This window comes from Dreissena polymorpha, chromosome 9 (assembly GCF_020536995.1).
Source record: "Dreissena polymorpha isolate Duluth1 chromosome 9, UMN_Dpol_1.0, whole genome shotgun sequence".
Taxonomy (NCBI): domain Eukaryota; kingdom Metazoa; phylum Mollusca; class Bivalvia; order Myida; family Dreissenidae; genus Dreissena; species Dreissena polymorpha.
In genome coordinates this window covers 13,064,006-13,087,446 of record NC_068363.1, presented here as the reverse complement: position 1 = coordinate 13,087,446, position 23,441 = coordinate 13,064,006, and the positions used below count along the sequence as shown (strand labels likewise).

The window sequence follows — 23,441 nt, the reverse complement described above, 5'->3', positions numbered from 1 at the left end:
TAAAAAGGGACAACACTATCCACCTACACTGAGACTCCTTTAAACAAAAGATACCATAAATGTGGATAGTGTTGTCCCAGATTAGACTGCAGACTGCACAGGCTAATCTGGGATGACACTTAACGCAAATGCACATTTCATGCACACCACATCCTTCTGTTGTCGTCGAGGCAGCTGTCCTTTATTTATGAGATTCCTTCTGCGAAAACTGGTCTGTATGCATGTTTGTAATAAGAGAAGACACTCTCTGCTTTTATGGAATTGTATTGGAAGAAAGTGTCTTCTTAACAAAAATCAAGTGTATGCGGAAAGTGTCATACATGAATAGCCTGTGCAGACTGAAGAGGATAATCTGGTACGACACTTTGTGCACATGCATTAAGCCCAGTTTTCCCGACACTTTGTGCACATGCATTAAGCCCAGTTTTCCCGACACTTTGTGCACATGCATTAAGCCCAGTTTTCCCGACACTTTGTGCACATGCATTAAGCCCAGTTTTCCCGACACTTTGTGCACATGCATTAAGCCCAGTTTTCCCGACACTTTGTGCACATGCATTAAGCCCAGTTTTCTGAATGAGGCTCATTTAATGTTCTACAGGCAAGATCTCATGGTCCAGGCAGCTGTTCCGGCGTATCCAGGAGCCCATGGAGATCTTCCAACAGCAACCCAAGCTTCTGGAGAGCGCCACGGAGTCTCGGAAGATCATCAAGAGCTTCAACAAGCTTGCCAAGGTCCTGCTTGAGTTTGAGGTCCTCTACTATCGAGGCTGGCTGCGGCAGGTAGGCAGATTTTAAATAACCCTTTGCATGCTGAGAAATTTGTTGTCTGCTAAAATGTCGTCTGCTGAATTTCAAAAATTAGCATTTTCTTCGATTTTTTTTCAAAGAGTACTATCAGAATAGCAAACAGTTTGGATCCTGATGTGACGCCACATTCTGTGGCATCTCATCTGGATCCAAACTGTTTGCAAAGGCCTTTAAAATTAGGTTCCAGCACTAAAAGAGTTAACCCTTTCCCACTCGGAAGCAAAGTGAAAATGGCTATGTGCAAACAGCATAAAACCACAACTCGCAGGCTGTTCTGGTTTTGTGCTGTTTGCTGCTCATCAGTATTTTAGCGATGGAAATGAAGTCTTTGAAACTTGAATTTAGTAAGAAAGGTCTTAAGTTAATTTTAACTTTCATAGGGCTACAAATGCGTCAAACTACGTATCTAATTGGTAAAGGGTTAAATAATACACAGTTATTTGACTGTGTTAGATATACACAGAAACTTCTATGTCTGTTAGATGTGGTCATCTTCCTAGTTGTCAATAACAGGGATAAATGTAATTTTTCGTTTAACAAAAGTTTCTTCTTAACATAAATCCAGTCAAAGCAGAAAGTGTCCTCCCTAATTGGCTTGTGCAGACTGCACAGGCTAATCTGGGAGGATACTTTAAGCACATGCATTTAGCCCCATTTACTCAGAGCCCTGCTGAAATAATTTTAATCTGACTCTTTGTGAACATTTCAAATCACCATCAGAATGTTTGCCATTAGATATTTTGGATCAGTTGTTTTAAACATTTTTGGAGGCATCTATTTCCTTCGGTCACATGTCTAGTTTAATTATTTGAGTCTTGTTCTAGAAAAAATCTATAAATGTCTTTTTTAGTTGATTTTTATTTTATCCAGTGATAATTTAATAAAAAAAATTTAATGACTTATAATATGATACCCATTTTATAATTGGCATAGTGGCTATGCAAATAGAAAATTGTACATGTGTATGTTCAGTGACCAAAATGCTAGTCTTCCACATGTAATGTTAATGTATTTAAGCCTCCAATTTTTAAATTCATTGACAGTATTAATAGAATTTAAAGGAGATAAAATATTTTTTTATCGAATTAAAGAACAATATCCAGATTAATCATTTCAGCAATAAAATTTATTCTTGTCTGCAGGTGGAAACTGCAAAGTCTGGCCTCGCAGCATCGCTGCTTGTGAAACACCCAGAAACTGGCGACCTATACGTCAACTTTGACCCTCAAATCCTGATCATGATTCGTGAGACAGAGTGCATGGCTAGACTTGGGCTGGAGATTCCGCCTGTTGCCAAGACGATGAGAACCAAGCAACCTGAATACAAGGAAAACTACAATGCCCTTTTGGTGATTAAGTGTTTTTTTTTATTTTAGAAATCTAAAAACTGTGTTTTATTATGTTTATTGAAACTGAAAAAAAAGAAGAAATACAGAGGGATTATACCTGAAAATAATACAAACATGAGCAATTAACAAAATGAAATTGTAGGTAAAACTTTCTGAAAACAAACCCAGATATGTATAAATAATTTTTGGTTGCATATTATGGCTTGAGAATAAATGTGTATACGGAATTAAAATGCCTATCTGATCCACACTCAACCATCTGAAAGTTTGTTACAATGTTTTCATATTTACGGATGTTGTTGATACATTTCTTCCAAAATTAGTAAGAACAGTTATGTTGATTAAGCCATATCTGAAGCTAAGGTCACTGTATCTCTAATCCTACTTTGTTTAAACCACACCTGTTTCTCCGTGATGAATCAGATGATGCTACAAGAGAATAAGCGAGTGCGTCTGAAGATCCCCACTGAGTTTGAGACTCTGATGGGACCGCACATTGGACGTGTCGACAACGCCATTGAGCCTGGACTGAACAAACTGTCTTGGACCTCCCTAAATATTCAGGACTACATCCAGGTATGTGGATAAGATTTTAGAAATGTTAAAAGCATTTCATTGTTTAAATTTGGTATGTCTTACAAAATGCACTTAACGAATTGAAGGTTTAAAGATAAGTACAGTTTACATGTGAATCAGAGAGCCCCCCCCCCCACCATCTGCTGCAGGCTGTGTTAATTTATAAGTGTCTGTCTGTTATTATGTAGTACTACATCAAGCCTCTATGTGATTCAGGTAGTTAAGAATTAGGCCAAGCCATTCCATGATTCAGAACTGAGAAGTATTGCACCAAACTTCTCTGTGATTCAGAATGTGTAGTATTACACCAAATTTTTCTTTTCTTCAGAATGTCTAGTACTACACCAAACGTCTCTTTGCTTCAAAATGTGTATTATTAAACCAAGTTTCTCTGATGAAGACTGTGTTGTGTAAAATGTGTATTATTACACCAAGTTTCTCTGTGATGAAGACTGTTTTGTGTAATGCATCAAGCTTCTCTTTGATGCAGAATGCAGTACTAGGCCAAGCTCCACTTTACTTTAGACTGCGTTGTAACCTTGCAAAGAACTCTTTGCTTCAGACTGTGTAGTATAGCACCATTCTTCTCTTCATTTCATACTGTAAAGTATGACACCAAGCTTCTTTGATCCAAACTTTGTAGTATTACCAAACGTTTCTCTGTGATGTAGACTGTGTAAAAAAAAATTACACCAAGCTTCTCTTTGATTCAGACTGTGTACAGGCGTCTAGAGGAAATGGAGCTGCTCATGGTGCGGGCTAACGAACTGAGTGAGTTCCGTATCGACGCGGTTCTCAAGGAGATTGCTAGCACCACCCTGTGTCAGCTGCCACAGGAAGAGCCATGGACCGTTGATGACTTCCTGGAAAACACACAGGTAACACAGCTTAATTGCAACCACTCATTTAATTTGAGTCTTACTCTGGGAGAATGGGGCCTTATTCTTTTGCTTAAAGTGTCATCCCAGATAAGCATGTGCAGTTCTCAACACTTTTTTCTCCTTGATGAAATTTATCATTTAAACTTCATATTTTTTTGCATGAAAATGAAGAGGCAGAAAATGTTTTAACTGATTAGCCTGTACAGACTGCACAGACTAATTTTGGATGACACTTTACGCACATGCATTAACAATTGCTTTCCAAGAACAAGGCTCAATTTATTGACAGGTTTTTTTAGTTATTGTGCTTGGGCTTTGAACAGGCCTCTATGTTTATTTTGTTTTTGAAAGTCCTCTATGGCAGTAATGAGGAAGTGCAAAAGAGTAAGTGCTTTAGCAAGCTGTTGGAAATGCTTATAAAGCAAACCTACATCAATACAAAAAGCCTCAAACACAGGAAACAACAAGAGATGTGTTTGTCAGAAACACAATGCCCCCTACTGTGCCGCTTTGATTTAAATTTTTTGTATTATATCCCTATAAAAAATATTACTTCCCTTGTAAAAATTATCTGTACCTGCCAAATGATAAATACAAAATTATCTCCCTTTAAAGCTTGTTACTTCCCTTGGATTGGTTTTTGACCTTTGATCTTGAAGGATGACCTTGATTTTGACCTTTCACCACTCAAAATGTGTAGCTCCATGAGTTACACATGCATGCCAAATATCAAGTTGCTATCTTCAATATAGCAAAAGTTATGGCCAATGTTAAAGTTTTCAGACGGGGACAGTTCAAATGCTATATACCACCCTACGGGGTGCATAAAAAGCAGGATATTAAAATAAGGTAAAGGCTGCAACCCCAACACCAATTTTAAAATATGCTTTGAGCCTTTAGTTGAAGTTTCACATAGTTGCACTTATAACATTTTCTTTGTCTTGAGTGATAATAAAAGAATTTTGGCTTGTTTGGCATAATGCTGATTTAAAGACCTAAAGCAGCAATAGATTATCAGACAAGATTAATTTGAATTGGCTTTGAGCTATAATTTAGCCTACCTCTGGGAAAATGGGTGTTATGCATGTGTGTGAAGTACCTGCCTAAATTAGCCTGTGCAATCTGTTACAACACTTAACGCACAAGTATGAAGCCCCGTTTTTCCATAGCATGGCTCAATTTTGTTGTGATATTTCAGACGCTGTGCAACAAAGGAGCAAGCATCTTGCAGACAAAGAGCCAGGTCGTGGAGGAAGCTGCAACTGAACTCATTGAAATGTTACTTGACATTGAAGATGATGACGATGGAGATGCATTTGAAGACAAAAAAGAAGGTTCGTACAATGTTCTTACAATTAAGAAAAATGCAAAGGAAAATTCATTGAAATTGTCCTGTCTTTGTTTCCTGCTTTTACACTTGCGTTCAATGTGAAGGCACTACACTAGACATATGATCTGGATTTACCTGTATTCATTTGATATTTTTTGTATTAATCTGTAATTGGAACAAGTTTTCATAGTATCTTATATGAGTTGTATACTATTATAAAACATGTTATCTAATATTTTCCTCTTTATATTTCAACAATTTTATGGTGTCCCTCTAGTGTTAGGGAGGTCATGGTTTAGATCCCCACTGTGGGTGCGTTCTTTAGATCTCCCTCAAAGACACCAACAACTGGTTCTAACCAGATAACCGACACAAGAGTGTTTCAATAAGTCATCGCATTGGATGCCATGGAGCTAAAATAAATAGGTTTAAAATAACAGTTTTTCTTCTTATTTCAGAAGATGACCGCCGCGATGCCAGCCCGACTGGTTCTGGAGGTCGGGGAAGCAGCAGACGGTCACGCCCAGTCTCCTCAAAGGCAAACCTTGCTGCTAAAAGGAAACGTGAGCAGCGTGAGAACATCAAACAGGCCGCTGCCGATCTGCTCCACGTTTTCAACCATCGCAACCTTGAGGCCCTGGTAAAGGTTACCAAAAACACCCTTGAGGCCCTGAGGAAGCGTATAACATCCAGCTCTATGGTGCACTATATTGGTGAGTTATCATATGAAGGCATGTACTTATGTAGAGAGATGTAGTGTTGATAAAATCATTTTGTTATTGTTTTTGGGTTTTTTTCAGGGCGTTTAAAAAGTTATTGAACAAGATTATTGAGTAATAATATAAATATGGTTTTGTAATGGTTTTTTTGTGGGGCTTTATGCAATACATGTATTTTAATGGTCCTGCTAATTAACTAAAATGGCGCTGATATTTTTATATGTAATTGTTCACAAGCACTTTAATTAACATATATCAAAAAATAAATTCTGCACAAATTATAATTTCTTATTGATAAGTTCTCATTCTTGGTATTGCAACATAAAAAAACATATCTCTATGACAGATCAGATAACACTGAATTTTAACTCTGCACCCAACATGACATACCCTGATTGCAGGTGAGGGAGGTAGTTTTGGTGGAAGCGAGGCCAAGAGGGACAATCGTCCATTCTTCAAAACATTTGCTACACTGGCCATTCCAAACATCGTCATGACTCCAGGTCTAGACGATGTTCAGCAGGGGGTCAATAAGGTACACATGAGACACACTATGTGGAAATGGGGTAAATGCATGTGCAAAGAATGTGTTCCCACATTAGCCTGAGCAGTGTGCACAGGCTAATCAGGGATGACGCTTTTGGCCTAGACTGGATTTTTGCTTAGAAGAGACTGTCTTTAAACAAAAAATATATATAAAAAAGTGGAAAGTGTGGTCCCTGATTCTTTAGGGACTGCACAGTCTAATCTTGGATGACATCTTTACACACATGCATTTAACCCCTTTTTCTCAGAGCGCATCTCAAATATATAACAGGACTGTTGTCATATTCTTTTTTTGGGAAGTGATATTTTTGTTTAGAAGGAGTCAATGGGCAATTTACCTTTAAAAGTTGTATTTGTTCCCTAGATTTTCTGAGAAAACTCATATGTCATCTATGCAAGATGTGCTAAAGAACAAACATTGGAAACTTTGGTTAAAATGTTAATGCACAATTCTGACCAGGGCCCATATTTACTTACAGATTCTTGGATTTAAGTCTTTAAATAAAAAATATTTAAAAAGAAATGCAGAAGCTATTTGAAAAAATGTCAAGTATAATAGAAGTAAACACCTAAAATAATAATAGTTTTCTTGAAAAACAATGTGTTTAATGACTAATACAGTGTTAATCCTATATATGGGCTGTGCTCTGTAAAAAGGGGGTTGAATGCATGTGCGTAAAACATTGTCCCAGATTAGCCTGTGAGGTCCGCACAGGCTAATCAGGGATGACACTTTTCTGCTTTTATGATATTTTTCGTTTAAATGAAGTCTCTTCTTAGCAAAAATCCAGTTAAGGCAGAAATTGTTATCCCTGATTAGCCTGTGTAGACTGCACAGGCTAATCTGGGACGAAACTTTATGCACATGCATTAAACCCCCCTTTTTTTACATTTCGCGGCCCATGTATATAACTCTCAAGTATGTTTTCTTTTTTCTCAGTCTATTTCCTATTTGTTATACTAAGAATGGGTTGCTGAATACATTCCCCTTGTACTTTTAAAGTCACTCAGAATGGGATCTGCTGTGTAGTCTGGCAAGCTTAACTCCGTAATCATATACCTTCCCTTGGTTTCATCTAGTGTACTTCTCGGGCCCATTTTGAAGGATTCGTGCATTGCAAACATTTAGAATTAATATAAACTTTAGACAGATGTAAGTTCACTCTTTAAGTTGCAATTTCTACTCTTTTTTTAAGTTTTCAACTTTTTAAACTTTTTAACAAATAGTTTTATCCTAGAGCTTTCGAGCCTATTTTTAGGTCGATAAAGTGTATTTGTTTCAATACCCTTGGCTATGAAAAATATGACAGATGTAAATGTGGTCTAGAAAGAATCACTGAAATGAATTTTTTAAGGGTTAAGCAGGTACTAAGGTTTCACATTTTTATGTTTTTATCTTTAATTCAAGCTTTAAGCAATATTGTAAAATGCGTCTGTCAATAGGAAACCTATATTATATTTCTTAAGTAAATGCATTTAACAAACAACTGTCTTGAGTTGTTTTCACTTGAGTTGATTGCAATTCAAAAGTAAAATGCAAAATGTTAAGCTGCGACAATTAAAACTTCCCTCCTCGTGCTTTTGAAAAGACAGCCTTTCATAGGGAGAAGATACCGCTCAGAATAAGAAGTAAATTTTCTGTATTCAGGCAGCCCAGATGGTTGTGAGCGTATCTAAGGGCGTCTCCCAATGGAACAAGGACCGTAAACGAGCCTCCAACGAGCGCCCTCACTCTGGAGATCGCGAGGGTCACCATGAGCGAAGACCCAGTGTTGGAAGCGTGGCTGCATCGGAGGGGTCACACGGGGAGAAACGAAAACCAGAGATGGACCGAGAACCTACAAACTACACGAATTTTACAACAACCACAAAGAACTACTACAAGAATGTGTCAGAGAACAAGGAAGTGGCAAAGCTTGTCTCTCTCCTCTCCACCTCCATCAACTCCACCAAAAAGGTCTGCTCTCCTATCCTATGACCAATATTATTGGTCGTATAGAATATTATTTACTCTGTTAACAATTTGCCACTCAGGTACGCATTTTTACGAGTGTGCAGTCCTTTAGATATTCAAATTAAATGTAAGGCTTTGTTTAAGAGATGCTAATCTTGAAAGCATCATTACCAACCCTAAGATACTTATCAACAAGACACAACTTTAAGCCAGTACAGCCTGCAAATTATTTGCAGGCTGTACTGGTTTTATGCTGTTTGCATATAGTTATTTTCACTTTGCTTCCGCGTGGGAAAGGGGTCTGGGTTAAATAAGAGAAGACTTCAATAAGAAGCATCCTTTAGCTCAATCCTATCCAATCTTATTAATGAATTTGTATGTTTAATCCAAAATTGTGTTCTGTAATATTGTTTTGGATTTTTATGATATTTTTCCATTTAATATTGCTTTTTGTATTTATTTTATTTGATAGAAAAGGGTCATTCATAATTGTATGTTTTAGTTTCTTTTCGGAGTTGAAGATGAGATCTGTTTTGATTTATGTTTCCAATTAATTTTTACTCTGTTGACTCAATATAACAGTTACAATTTTGGAAAGAGAAGTTTCCTTGTTTACGCAATACGCTGTGCATTGTCCTATGACCTAATTACACAAAACCTCTATGTCTTCTGTCAAATTCAAGATGGTTTAAAACTTACAGGAAGTTACAAGTGCTCTCGAGAAGTTTGGTGACTACCACATCATCTGGGAGAATGACCGGGATACCGAGCTGGAAGCCTTCATGAAGGAGAAGCCCAAACTGTCCGAGTTTGAGTCCAAGATCAAGTACTACGAGGAACTCGAGGTTGCCATTAATGGCGAGCCCATGTACTATGATGTGGGACCCATCGCTTTGTTCACTGGTATGTTAACCCTTAATCACTCTGACACACATTATAACCTGTTTGTTTTCCCTTAGAAAATCACATTTCAGACCTTTCTGAATAGATTCAAGTTTTCAAGACATAATTTCCAACCCTTAGATACTGATGAGCAGAAAACAGCAGAAAACCTTAATAGACTACAAGTTACTTGCAGGGGGTTCTGGTTTTATGCTGTTTACAAAATAGCCATTTAAAAACAAAATATCAGCGGTAAAAGGTCAAGATTATTTAATGGATGATTATTGGGATATGTCTGTTGATGTCAGAGGGACATGTAGTACAAGTGGCTCGATCATGGAAAACCAGACTTAATGCATGTGCGTAAAGTATCGTCCCAGTCAGCCTAAACTGGATTTTTGTTTGAAAGAGACTTCTTTTGAACGAAAAATTCTATAAAAGCGTCAATTAATGTCCATGATTAGTTTCGGATGACACGTTATGCACATGCATTAAGTCCAGTTTTCCCTGCACAAAGCTCATTTTATAAAAACAAATTCTGCCCCACTCAAGCTTTGCCATCTCAATCTCTGTTTGACTCGTGGGATAAATTTAAATACACAGATCCACTCATGTTATATTCTCTATTTAACTGGTATCTATAACAACAACCTGTGGTCAGCAAGGAATATTATGAATGCAGGGCTGCAATGCACTGATAGTAATGAACAGTATGATTGGTCAGCAAGGAATATTATGTAGGCAGGGCTGCTATGCACTGATAGTAATGAACAGTATGATTGGTCAGCAAGGAATATTATGTAGGCAGGTCTGCAATGCACTGATAGTAATGAACAGTATGATTGGTAATTTCACCACAATGGTAGGGAAAATAATGGTGGATAGAATGATGTTTAGTGAATAATCGAAAACATGTTTCCTGGTTGATATAACCTTGAAAATATAAGTTATATTGTGAAGATGATAAAAAGAATATTTGAAAGGCTTATCATTTTTACTGTAAATGTTTGTCTAAACTTCCAAGCATTTGATCGCTGTTGTTTATAACATTTTGTATATTTCTTTTTCTTTCTGATTTGTTGTGTTTTTCATGACTGTAAAGTATGGTGCCTAAGAAAATGAACAGAGGTTTGTTTCATTTGTTCAAATCAATATAGATAATTGTACCACTCTTGCAGATCAACTGAAGTATGCATTGAACGTTGAGACAAAAGCCTGGAGGATGCATTATGGGAAGGCATGTAACACAAAGTATCGCACAGAGATGGAGGAAATATTTGCCTTCATTGATGACCTGAACAAGAGGCTAGGTCGACCAATCAAAGACCTTGATGATATTCGCTTTGCAATGGCAGGCTTGAAAGAGATCAGAGAGAATGAGATCAGAATTGACATGAGCATCGCGCCTATTGAGGTAATTAAGTAATTATTTTCAAGTTAGAGTGCATCTTATAATGTTTTTACCCAATATTATCTAGTATTTTATCTATAACTCACAACATTGTGTTTGAAAGAACATGTACTTACATGGTTGTATTACTATTCGGTCATTAAACTAATATTAATCAATCACTTTGAATACGCTTTAAGTACTTGAATAAAGGTATGCAAACAATTGAAACATTGTAAGTCTTGACTCTCTACAGTTATGCACGAATTGCTCATAGCTTCATATGTCATCAAAGTATGTAAATGTATGATTCCAATCACTAAAGTGTAAAGCTATTGTGGGGTTCCCTGATAGACCATATGGTGTGTGTCTGAATTCTGAACCAGCCCCACAATGTTTTCACCTTGTCATATATTTTTAATGAATAACAAGAGAAAGCTTAATATGAGCCTCGTCTTTGGAAAACTGGACTTAATGCATCTACGCAATTTGTTGTCCCTGATTAATCTCTGGGACAACACTTTCTGCTTTTACGGTATGTTTTGTTTTAAAAGGAAAGACAAAATCTTCAATCCAATTAAGGCAAAGTGCTGTCTCTTATTGGCCTGTGCAGACTGCTAAAACTAAAGATCCATCTTTCCCCTCTGATAACCCTCAATGTCTTAATAGCAAATTTCTCGCTTAGAAGCAAAGTGAAAACTGCTTTATGCAACCAGTTACTGGCAGGCTGTTCAGATTGTAATTATGCTGTTTGCTACTCATCAGTACAAAAAGAGTTGGAAAGGAAGCATTTAGAATTTGAATCTCGTAAGAAATATATAAAATTAATTCAATTTTCTAAGGGCCTACAACGCCATCTAAGTGCGAATCTGAGTGGTAAAGAGATAAAGAGTGCATTTCCTCCAATTTCAGGAGTCATACTCAATGTTGATCAAGCATGAACTGCCCGTGGCCAAGGAGGAAACAGAACGCTGCGACACCCTGCGCTACTCCTGGGAGAAGCTCAACGTGCAGGGCAATGAGATGCAGTCACACCTGCTTGAGATCCAGCCCAACTTCAAGACTGATCTCATCACCAACGTCAAGACCTTCATCTCCGACTGTGGCAACTTCTATCACGATTACAATGAGGTAGATTCTATGTCAATATGCTGCCATGTTTGTATTTCCAAACCCCACCCCCTCATCCTATTTCTCTTCTCCATCCCCTCAAACCCACCTATTTCTCCACCCCACCCCTGCAACCCAGCCATTTAGAATAAATTGAAGAATGGTGAAACTGGAGTGTCATTCTGTGTAACTGATCACACAAAAATGTGGCAATCAAGAATGTCTTTTAGACACAATTACTTTAATTCATTGTGTGTGGTTTCAGTCTTTAGTATGTAACAAGTTGTGTTATGTTTTTCCTTATTGTAATAAGTATAAAATGTAATTATTTATTAACTTGATTTACATGCTCCCAGGTAGGTCCACATACCACATATTGAGATTAAAAATAAAAAAATCCAGATCATTGTAAATGCTGTTACTACAAGTAATATATATATGTGTCTTGTTTTGTGAAAGCTGGTCATGATGCATGTGCGTAAAGTGTCCGCACAGGCTAATCAGGGACGACACTTTCCGCTTTTATGGTATTTTTAGTTTCAAGGAAGTTCCTCCTTACCGAAAATCAAGTTTAGGCGGAAAGTGTCGTCCCTGATTAGCCTGTGCGGACTGCACAGGCTTATCTGGGACGACACTTTTCGCACATGAATTAATCCCAGTTTTCTCAGAACAAGACACATATATTAACCTACTCCCATCCCTCCCCTAGGCTGACCTCATTCATTATGTGTTCCCTTGTAATTGTACAATATTTGCCTCGCTCTGGGAATAGGGGCTTGACGCATTTGCGTACAGTGTCATCTAAGTCTTATCAGGGACAACACTTTCGGCCCTATTTTTGGCTAACAGAGACTTTCTTTAAACAACATATACCATAAAAGCCGAAAGTGTTGTCCCTGATTAGCCTGTGTGGACTGAACAGGCGAATCTTGGACAACACTTTAGACACATGCATTAAGCCCAGTTTACCCAGAACAAGGCTCATATATCTTCTTTTTCCCCAAAGGCTGGCCCCATGGTGCCAGGAGTTCCCCCAAGGGAGGCCTCAGACCGACTGGTCATCTGCCAGAACCAGTTTGACATCCTGTACAAGAAGTTCCTCACGTACACAGGCGGAGAGGAGCTCTTTGGTCTCCCGGTTACTGACTACCCGGAGCTGCTCAAGATAAAAAAGGAGCTTAACCTGCTGCAGAAGCTTTACGGCTTGTACAATGCTGTCATCGACACGGTACACGGTTACTATGATATCCTGTGGGGCGACATCAACATTGAGAAGATCAATAATGAGTTGATTGAGTTCCAGAACAAGTAAGGGGCATATATTTAGTATGTGATATTCTTTGTTGCATTTTTGAACATGTTTGTTTTTGTGCATTTTTTGTGTTTTGAAGAAGTAAAGGTTACTGACATGCTAAGTGTGTATTTAATTGGTAACAATCTCCATCTGTAGTAGTTACAATATCCGTCTTCAAGTTGTTACAATCTATATCTTTATTTGCTCACAATCCCTATCTTTAAGTGGTTAAAATCTCAGTGTTTTAGTGGTTACATTCTCTATATTTAAATGGAAACAATCTCAATCGTTCTGTGGTTACAATCTCAATCTTTAAGTGGTTAAAATCTCCATCTGTAAGTAGTTACATTCTCCATATTTAAATGGAAACAATCTCAATTGTTATGTGGTTACTATCTCAATCTTTAAGTGGTTAAAATGTCTGTCTTTAAGTGGTTGCAACCTCCATCCTCAATTGGTTTAAATTTCCATCCTTAATTTGTTACCATCTCTATCTTCAAGTGGTCACAACATCTATCTTTAAATGGTAACAATCTCCTTTAGCAATATGAAAACTTTATTACTATTTTTATGCTCCCCATATACATATATGGGGTTCCTTACTTACTTTGTCACACTTTTGTTACCGTTTCTCATAGTGCCTTTTGATGAGGTTTGAGGTCACTGGGGTCAAGGTAACCAAGGCTAATAATAGATTTTTCTGTCACAATTTTGTTACAGTTTCTAAAAGCGCCATCCATATTTTACTGTTCTCTTACATATTTGGCATGTAGGTACCTTGCATGGACCTCTACCTTTTGATGAGGTTTGAGGTCTCTGGGGTCAAGGTCAAGGGCACAGAGGCTAAAAATAGATTTTTCCATCACAATTTTGTTACAGTTTCTCATAGCGCCTTCAATATTTTACCGATCTCTTTCATATTTTGCTGTAGGTACCTTACATGGACCTCTATCTTTTGATGAGGTTGGAGGTCACTGGTGTCAAGGTCGAGGTCACCGAGGCTAATAATAGATTTTCTCAATGTCACACTTTGGTTACAGTTTCTCATAGCGCCTTCAATATTTGAACAATCTCTTATATATTTGGGATGTAGGTACCTTGCATGGACCTCTACCTTTTTGATGAGGTTTGAGGTCACTGGGGTCAAGGTCAAGGGCACTGAGGCTAACTATAGATTTTCTCAAGGTCTCACTTTTTGTCCACACAATCTAACCATATATCAACAAAGCATCATTTGGAGCATCCATCAGTTTTACTGATATCCTTGTCTTGAAAAGGGATATGTCAGATTGTTATTTAATATCATCCATTGAAACCCCACAAAGGCATATCAAGCTTTTTGCACAATTTTTTTATTGAGTTCAAGTCTTCAATCTTCAATATTTTTTATTCAAGACATTTTTCTTGAGTTTAAGATGCTTAAGATAGTTTCTGTAGGCAAGATGGATGCCTTATGTCTTATATTGCGCATAATATATATTATCTTTATGCAATTTACAATGGCATGAATTTCAAACGTGCCGTTTTTTGTGATGTAGAAATAGATAAATAATAAGTGCAACAGTTTAATGTTATATTTATTTCACCTACAAATTCGCAACATTTCTACCTTCCAAGGTGTCGCAAGCTGCCAAGGGCACTGAAGGACTGGCCAGCATTCGAGGACCTCAAGAAGACCATTGATGACTTCAATGAGATGGTTCCCCTGCTAGAGCTCATGACCAACAAGGCAATGAAGACCCGTCACTGGAACCGGATGGCCGAGGTCACAGGTCACGTGTTCGACATTGAGAGCGAGAACTTCACACTGCGTAACATCCTGCAGGCCCCTCTATTGGAGTTCAAGGAGGACATTGAGGTAAGAGGAAAAAAAATAAAAAAAATTTAAATCACTAAAGCCAAAACAGGGATTAAAAATGTAAGCTGTTATGGAGATAATGAAATGATGAAAACAGGTGGAATTAAGAAACAGGGCAATAACAGTGACTAGAATGTAAGCTGTTGTGAAGTTAATGAAATAATGTGAAAAAAAGGTGGAAATAAAATTTACCATGGTCATTATTTTCTTAGAAACAAAATTTTGTTTGCTATGTATGTTATAATTTTGTGTTTATCAATTTTGCTCTTGTTAGGACTTAAGATGAAAAAGTGTAATACGAAAATAGGTCTAATGGTCTAATGCCATATGCAGGAGATACAATATACGCTTTAAAGTCACACAAGGTATTGTGGTCCCAGGGGACTGGGAAGCTCATTACCAGATTGCGCAGATGCATATACTGGTCTGGAGCCAAGCTGGTCGCACATTGCATAAGACCCATTTTTGCATGACTTTGCTCATATAATATATTTTAACTAATTTTGACTCTTAACTGGAATGTTTAGATATTATTATACCAGCAAAAATAGTAATTTTATGTAATTGTTATATGATTAAAAAACAAACCTCTCTTCAAAACAAATGTTTGCAAATTGATGATAGTTATGTAAAATGTGAAAATTCAACTGTTACGGTCTGTTTCCTTTCTTTCTATGCAATTTATCACTTTTGCTTATTTTGGTAATGAACCCATTGGTAAACCAATATAGAAAATAACATTATGCATTTAAATTTCTTTTACAATACATAGAAATGTTGACACTCTGATTTGATTTATTAAAACACAAGTACTTAATATTTTTTCTACCTGGGACAAAAATGACTTGAAGCCCATGAAATGTTAATTAATGTTTGTTTAAAATGTGGTGTGCTTTCTGATTGTGTTGTTTTGTTCGGTGTGCATTCTAGAAGGAATTAAGTGGCAAGAACACAGAAATTATGACAAATGATGAGTACCAAAACTATGTGTTACGGGTATAACATGGTGCCAATATTTTTCTTTCTTTCACATACAGTGGTCATGATCACATTTTAGGAATGATTATTTTTTTAATTGTTGTTGAAATGTTAATTATTCCTTTAACTTAATAAGCCATTCTTATAATTGCTACTTAAAAATGTTTGTATATGAGATTGTTTAATTCACATGATTGTATATGTTTTTATAATTTCGAGTCAATTAAAGTTTGTTTTATGTTGTGTCTGTTTCTTTAAAAAAAAATTTTTTTTTTAATTCCATGGTTTTGTAAGGTAGTTATTTGATAGATTTTGAAAAGAAAATAGTGAAATTTAAAATATTTATAATTGTATTATATGTTCACTACAATGCAGGGCCAACTGTTAGAAGCTGTTAGATTCATTCTGCAGCGATACAATGTGCATATAACTATGGTGAAATCTCCAAAAATAAGAGCAAAAATTGCGGTACAGATTTCATAAATCAATACTACTAACACATCACAATGTATTTCTTATACAGTTAATAATGAAATAACACAATTATTTAAGTTATGTTTATACAAGTACACAGGTTCTGCATGATGTTTTTGGTCATTCACATGCTAGGTTAATGATCCAGAACATTAATTTGGGCGGTGCTCTGTGAAGAAGGGGTTTAATGCATGTGCGTAAAGTGTCATCTCAGATTAGCCTGTGCAGTCCGCTTTTATTACATTTTTTGTTCAAAGCAAGTCTCTTCTTAGCAAAAAACAAGTTAAGGTGGAAAGTGTCATCTGTATTATATAGCCTGTGCGGACTACACGGGCTAAACTGGGATGACACTTTACGCACATGCATTAAACCCCATTTTCACAGAGCGCAGCCTATATATCACTATTTGTATGCATGTTGAAATGTTTCTCATGTTCTGTGTATAGATGTTGTTTCAATGTCCAGGTCTTCCAAGTGCCCACTATACATAACTACATTGAATTAATCCATGTTTAAAGCAAAAATATGAATACTGTTTAAATGTGTGTGATGTTATTAATAAAAATTTCTGATTTCGTCGTGTTAATAATTTTAAATTGAGCAATGTATTTTGAAAACTAATGAAACAATTAGGCTTGTATTAAATTTACAAATATATAAAAAAAAAGATAAAAGAACTAGTAATAATTGCAACCTGAAATATATTTCACTTACTACAGGAATAATGTCTGATTGAATGCCTTATATACCATTTGTGCCCTCATAAAGTAGCATCAGTCAACAGCTCCACCCCAATCTAGCTAATGTCATTCCCATATTTCCATCCAGGATATCTGCATCTCAGCCGTGAAAGAGAAGGATATTGAGGCAAAATTAAAGCAGGTTATCGCTGACTGGAACAACAAGGAGTTCACGTTCGGTCAGTTTAAGAACCGAGGGGAGCTGCTGCTGCGAGGGGACACCACAAGTGAGATTGTCTCCCTTATGGAGGATTCCCTGATGGTCCTCAGCTCCCTTATGAGCAACAGGTAGGGGCTGTTAACGTATGAACTATGAGCAGCTTCATGCGAAAATGGGTCTTATGAGCAGCTTCATGCAAAAATGGGTCTTATGCCAGCATCACTCCAGACCAGCCTGCCCACTTGTGCAAGGTCTGGGAAGGAGCTAACCTGTCCCTGGGAAGCTACAGACTAGACTTTGTGAATCCCATAAGACCCATTTTGGCATTACACAGCTGTTATAGGGAAAACATGATCTATTGACTCATAATCATTCAAGTTTGTATGATGGTCAAATTAGAGGAAAGGAAGAAGCCTATTCAATATAAAGTAAACAAGTCAAAGTTCATTCTAGTCTATTTTGCATATTCTGTAAACGTGGCTGCTAGTTAAAGGTGCATTCATGTTTTACAAACATGTCTTGTTATCGTCTTTTAACATGTTATTATTTGAGCGAAATTAAAACATTTCTCTGTATCCCTTTGTTTCATGTCATATCCTCCGTGTCCAGGTACAATGTGCCATTCAAAAAGCAGATCCAGTTGTGGGTGCAGAACCTGACAAACTCATCTGAGATCATTGAGAACTGGATGGTCGTACAGAACCTCTGGGTCTACCTTGAGGCCGTCTTTGTGGGTGGAGACATTGCCAAACAGCTGCCTAAGGTATTTCTGCTGTTGAGCTGTGCCCTGGGAAAATTAGGCATAATGCATGCGCGTAAAGTGGCTGTCTGCACAGGCTAATCAGGGATGACACTTTCCACCTAAATTGGATTTTTGCTAAGAAGAGACTTCATTTAAACCAAAAATGTCATAAAAGCGGAGAGTGTGGTCCCTGATTAGCCTGTGCGGATTGCTTAGGCTAATCTGGGAGGACACTTTACGCACATGCATTATGCCCAGTTTTCTTAGAACACGACTCAATTGATCTGTGCTTTGGGAAAATGAGGCTTAATGCATGTGCAGCTAGTGTCTGGGTTGACACTTTCTGCTTTATTGTGTTGTTTTTGTTTAAAGTAAGTCTTTTCTTATCAAACATCCAGTTGAGATGGAAAGTGTTCTCCCTGATTAGCCTGTGCAGATTGCACAGGCTAATCTTGGACAATATTTTTTGCACATGCATTAAACCCTGTTTTAGCAGATTGAGGCTCTGTTATGTGTCAACTTTATTTATGAGCTTGTTTGTAAATTCTCTCTTTGAGGGCCTTCTTTCCAAATAGTTTTTCAAGCTATATCATGTTTAACAAGATGAAAATATAGCACTTTCATGTATAATTTAAGCATGTTAATTGCTAAACGTCAAAATTGAGCAGCTTTCAAAAGTAAACACTGTCCTGCTGTTATTAGCTAAAATAGAACCCTTTGGTGTAAATTACTCAAGTGGATATACAATCCTATGATCTAGTTGATGGTTGATTCATGTCAGCTTATATCCAGGACATGGCAATCATGTTAACTGGCACTTTTCCAACTTTTCAGTAGCATTGGAACAGTGGAGCATGCTAATATTTACCCATAATTTGATTATGTTAAACAAAAATGCTAGTGTTTTTTTTTTTCAAAATGTGCTAAAGTTATCTCCAACACATTTTCATATTGACCATACAACAAGATTACATGTTTTGATAGCCACAAATTCTTTTTTTACAGTGAGTTTATGTTCGATCAATAATGCCTTCTCAGTAAACAGCTGTTGCTGCACATAAGACTGTCTTATATTGGTTAAAAGTCCAATGATTCTGAATAAATCAGACACCAACTTCAAACAAATATTTAATATGTCCATTCCAATAGGAAGCAAAGCGTTTCAGCAACATCGACAAGTCATGGATCAAGATCATGACGCGGGCTCACGAGACGCCCAATGTGGTCCAGTGCTGCGTGGGAGATGAGACCCTCATGCAGCTCCTACCCCACCTCCTGGAGCAGCTGGAACTCTGCCAGAAATCTCTCACCGGGTACGCCGTCTGCTTGTTGCAGCTTATCATTTCATACCTGCATGTGAATTTAATGCTCCTTCCCTCTCAGGGACCCTTTTAAATGTCTTTTGAAATGCTCACATTACTAGTAGCTCAATCCAGGAGAAATAGACTTCATATAAACACTTATAACAGCACACAAAGTACTGTTACTAACCAAACAAAACATGCTGCACAAATATTTGAAACAAAACCAAGCACATATTCTTCCAACAGATACATGCTTCAGATATAATCATTTTAAGTTGCTACACCGGGTAATGGTTCTTTCCTGTACAAAAGACTTCATGCAAATAAATGAATAAATGGCTATAATCTTCCTTCCCATCCAATCTTCAGGTACCTTGAGAAGAAGCGTCTGCTGTTCCCGCGTTTCTTCTTCGTGTCTGACCCGGCCCTGCTGGAGATTCTGGGTCAGGCCAGTGACCCCCACACCATCCAGGCACACCTGCTGTCTGTGTTTGACAACATCAAGACGGTCAAGTTCCACGAGAAGTTCTATGACGTCATCCTCGCTGTGCACTCGTCAGAGGGTGAAACTGTTGATGTGAGTATGTTTTTTGTTGTTGTTGTTGTTGTTGTTGGAAGCATTTCTTGTAACTAAATTTCATCATAGCATGCATTAACTTTGAAATAGATCTTGTTGAAACAATAACATGCAGATTTAGTTACTCACATGTTGGATAGTGTCATAATCACTTAAAATAAAAACTTAAAAATTGAACTACACATTTGAATAAAATAATGTAAAAACACATTTTGAAAGAGCCTAAAAAACTTTGTGGTACTTTTATTGTCCCGTACCGGAGGGGACTTGTGGTTTGCCCTCTGTCCATCAGTCAGTCTGTCAGTCAGTCTTTCTGTCACACTTTTCTGGATCCTTCAATAACTTTAAAAGTTCTTCATATTTTTTTATGAAACTTGGATAGATGACAATATGAACATTATGCACAACATTTCATTTTGTTCCGTCTTCAAGAATTTTGGTTGCTATGGCAAAATAAAAATTCTGACAATGATGGAATTTCACCAGTAGGGGACAATATTGCTTGGCAATCTCTTGTTTATCTTATTATATATTTTTATTTCATTTGTCCTTTTTGTTGTGTTTCTCAAAGCATTATAACATAAAAATATATTGTTTGGTGTTTTTAAACACAATTTCATTTCATGAAAACCTCTGTTTCCATGGCAGCTGGAGAAGCAGGTGAAAGCAGAAGGCAATGTCGAGGTGTGGCTGATGTCGCTGATGCTCATGGCACAAAAGTCACTACATGGCGTCATCCGCACTGCTGCCATGGCAATACAGGATCAGAGCTTCCAACTGCTGGAGTTCCTTGGAATGTTCCCAGCACAGGTAGGTTACCCCAGGACTGAACATTTTATATTAAAGTTTTATAATTATACTGACCTCCCTACCTAAAACATGTCTTTATTGATGATCTTACTGGATATCGGTTTATATCCTAACATGCTGGGAGTGATGCGCAGGGTGGCTTATATAAGATCAACCCTGTAATAGGAATGAACATTTGAGCTTCCATTGAATATATTTGGGTCATGCTCTGTCAAAAGGCGGTCAAATGCATGTGCGTAAAGTGTTGTCATAGATTAGCCTGTGCAGTCCATGCAGGCTAATCAGAGAAAACAATTTCTGTCTGACCTGGATTTTTGCCAAGAAGATGATTGCTTTAAACAGAAAATATCAAAAAAGCGGAAAGTGTCGTCCCTGATTGGCGTGTGCAGAATGCACAGGCTAATCTGAAATGTCACCTTAAGCTCAACATAAAACCTTCTTTTCACAGAGCACGGCTGATTTGAAAACGCATCTTCATTGCAAGATTTCCTCAAAAGGTGCTTGTAAAAAAAAAAGAATATTGAATATTTGCTTCATCAATGAATGAATTTAACACTTGATAAATTTCATTTATTTAATGGAAAATAAACACATTATTAAGCATTTTGTTTGTTGCAAGTAGAAATCTATTGCTATCTGACTAGTTTGCGTTTTAAGTAAAACAATTATTAAAAGTACAGTGTGGCCGAAGCATGTGAATTCCACAACGTTTTATTTTTACAGAATCAAAGAAGTCGTCTGCCAAATGTTTATTTCGAATTATCGTTAATCTGAAGTTTTTTTTAACGGTCCTGACGACTTCGAAATAATGGTGTTGAAGTGTATAAGTAATTTTTTAGTATTCATTATAATTATTAATATTTCATTGTTGATCTAACTCTCATGACTTAGATTTCTTTGGCTTTCAATAAGGCTTTTGGTCTTATAATCTTTATTGGAAAAATACAACTGAAATTAATTTTTGTTCCTGTCAACAGGTTGGCATCCTGGGTATTCAGATGATCTGGACACGAGATGCCACAGAGGCGCTGACAACCGCCAAGTACGATCGCAAGGTCATGGCGCAGACCAATCAACTTTTCCTGGAGCTCCTCAACATGCTCATTGACCAGACGACACATGACCTCAACAAGAACGAGCGCACCAAGTTTGAGACTCTCATCACCATTCATGTGCATCAGCGGGATATTTTCGATGATCTGGTACAATCAATCATTTCTTAACCATTTGCATGCTGGGAAATTTGTCTTCTGCTAAAATGTTGTCTGCTGAATGTCTAAAATTAACATTTTCTTCAATATTTTTTCAAAGAATACTATCACAATAGCAAACAGTTTGGATCCTGATGAGACGCCACGTTCTGTGGCGTCTCATCTGGATCCAAACTGTTTGCAAAGGCCTTTAAAATTCGGTTCCAGCGCTTAAAGGGTTAACTTCTTTCATGGAAGAATTTATTGCACCAGTTAGTTCCAAACAACTCTGTATGCATTTTCACAGTAAATGTTTCAAACTACACATTTTTAAGGAATCATAGTCACAGTAATAATTGAAATTAGGTTTACAAAATAATTTAGTGTCATATTAAAAGTTTTCAATTAATAAATTTCAATAATTACAGTGACTGTTCCAATCTACATTTTAGCATAAAAACAATTTTCATTTTTATACAAAAGATAAGAGACAAAAGTAAACTGATAAAGAGGTCTAGCGAGTGAATGTTTGCAGTGTTTCATTCAGGTTATGTTCAGATAAAAACTGTAAATAAAAGAACAGGTCATTGTTTAAGATTTTTCTTCAGTTTATCTTTCCAATATTTTGTTCTTCTTATGTTTTAATGAAATTATTTACCGGTACCTTAAAAACATTTTATTCTGTTTTTCCAGGTCAAGCAGCATGTGAAGTCCCCGACAGACTTTGAATGGCTGAAGCAGTCGCGCTTCTACTTCATCGAGGACCAGGACCGCTGTCAGATCTCCATCACTGACGTAGACTTCATCTACCAGAACGAGTTCCTGGGCTGCACAGAGCGCCTTGTCATCACACCTCTCACGGATAGGTATGAGGAAGGCCCATACGTCTGACTATAGGTCGTTGTGGATATTGTGTCCGCCAAGCGACCGAGTTGTCCTTGGTTTGATCACCAATTTGGGAGTGTTCTTTAGATCTTCCTCAAAGACACCAAGTAGTGGTTCAACTCAGAACATGGTCTTGAGAGCATTTCAAGAAGCCTGAGGCATTTTACCTTTGTAAATCCTTACACGAATATATGGTAGCTACTTAAGGCTCAAAGGGTCATGGTTTGATCCCTACATTGGAAGCTTAATCAGGTTATCCTCTTTAAACATAAAGTACTGGTTCATCCAAGGACACATACTTTCTAAATAAGCCTAGGACTTTTCAAGCATTTGAAATATATATTACAAAGACTTAATGTCTTAAAATACATCTCATTTTGTTCAAACCGTCACTGACATGGCATTTTTCTGTCAGAGCGAGTTTACCAGATGAATGGAATGTCTTGTTATCATGTCTGTCATTGACAGGCATGACTTGACCAAGAATTTTGATCGTTTTATATTCATAAGCTATTGTTTTTCCCCTTCCCACAGGTGCTATATCACGCTAGCCCAGGCCCTGGGTATGTCCATGGGCGGGGCACCTGCTGGCCCCGCGGGTACGGGCAAAACAGAGACCACCAAGGACATGGGGCGATGTCTCGGCAAGTACGTCGTCGTCTTCAACTGCTCTGACCAGATGGACTTCAGAGGACTGGGAAGGATCTACAAAGGTGTGTGCCTGAGGACATTGTTTGTATTTGTATATTGTCGCTGTCGTTCTCAAACCTTGTAGCTCCAAAATTTTCAAATTATTGCTACGTAATTTCACCTATAGGTAAGTCATTTCGTTTGGACAAATTTGACAAAAACATTTTTAACCAGGTTTTCCGAAGGAAAAAA

General features: G+C 37.3%; 1 protein-coding gene across 1 annotated transcript in view; it reads left to right on the top strand.

Moving 5' to 3' along the window:
* Positions 1 to 23,441, top strand: part of LOC127844844 (dynein axonemal heavy chain 5-like) — a 128,581-nt gene that overhangs the window by 63,740 nt on the left and 41,400 nt on the right. The window contains exons 12-32 of the mRNA XM_052375365.1: positions 602 to 783; positions 1,953 to 2,159; positions 2,583 to 2,735; positions 3,449 to 3,613; positions 4,815 to 4,950; positions 5,405 to 5,659; positions 6,067 to 6,200; positions 7,860 to 8,168; positions 8,867 to 9,068; positions 10,226 to 10,461; positions 11,350 to 11,568; positions 12,554 to 12,855; positions 14,459 to 14,699; positions 16,980 to 17,179; positions 17,661 to 17,814; positions 18,943 to 19,106; positions 19,467 to 19,674; positions 20,323 to 20,484; positions 21,462 to 21,686; positions 22,368 to 22,540; positions 23,094 to 23,272. Coding sequence (XP_052231325.1) covers positions 602 to 783; positions 1,953 to 2,159; positions 2,583 to 2,735; positions 3,449 to 3,613; positions 4,815 to 4,950; positions 5,405 to 5,659; positions 6,067 to 6,200; positions 7,860 to 8,168; positions 8,867 to 9,068; positions 10,226 to 10,461; positions 11,350 to 11,568; positions 12,554 to 12,855; positions 14,459 to 14,699; positions 16,980 to 17,179; positions 17,661 to 17,814; positions 18,943 to 19,106; positions 19,467 to 19,674; positions 20,323 to 20,484; positions 21,462 to 21,686; positions 22,368 to 22,540; positions 23,094 to 23,272 — 4,206 coding nt within the window. The remainder of the gene's footprint in view (positions 1 to 601; positions 784 to 1,952; positions 2,160 to 2,582; positions 2,736 to 3,448; positions 3,614 to 4,814; positions 4,951 to 5,404; positions 5,660 to 6,066; positions 6,201 to 7,859; positions 8,169 to 8,866; positions 9,069 to 10,225; positions 10,462 to 11,349; positions 11,569 to 12,553; positions 12,856 to 14,458; positions 14,700 to 16,979; positions 17,180 to 17,660; positions 17,815 to 18,942; positions 19,107 to 19,466; positions 19,675 to 20,322; positions 20,485 to 21,461; positions 21,687 to 22,367; positions 22,541 to 23,093; positions 23,273 to 23,441) is intronic.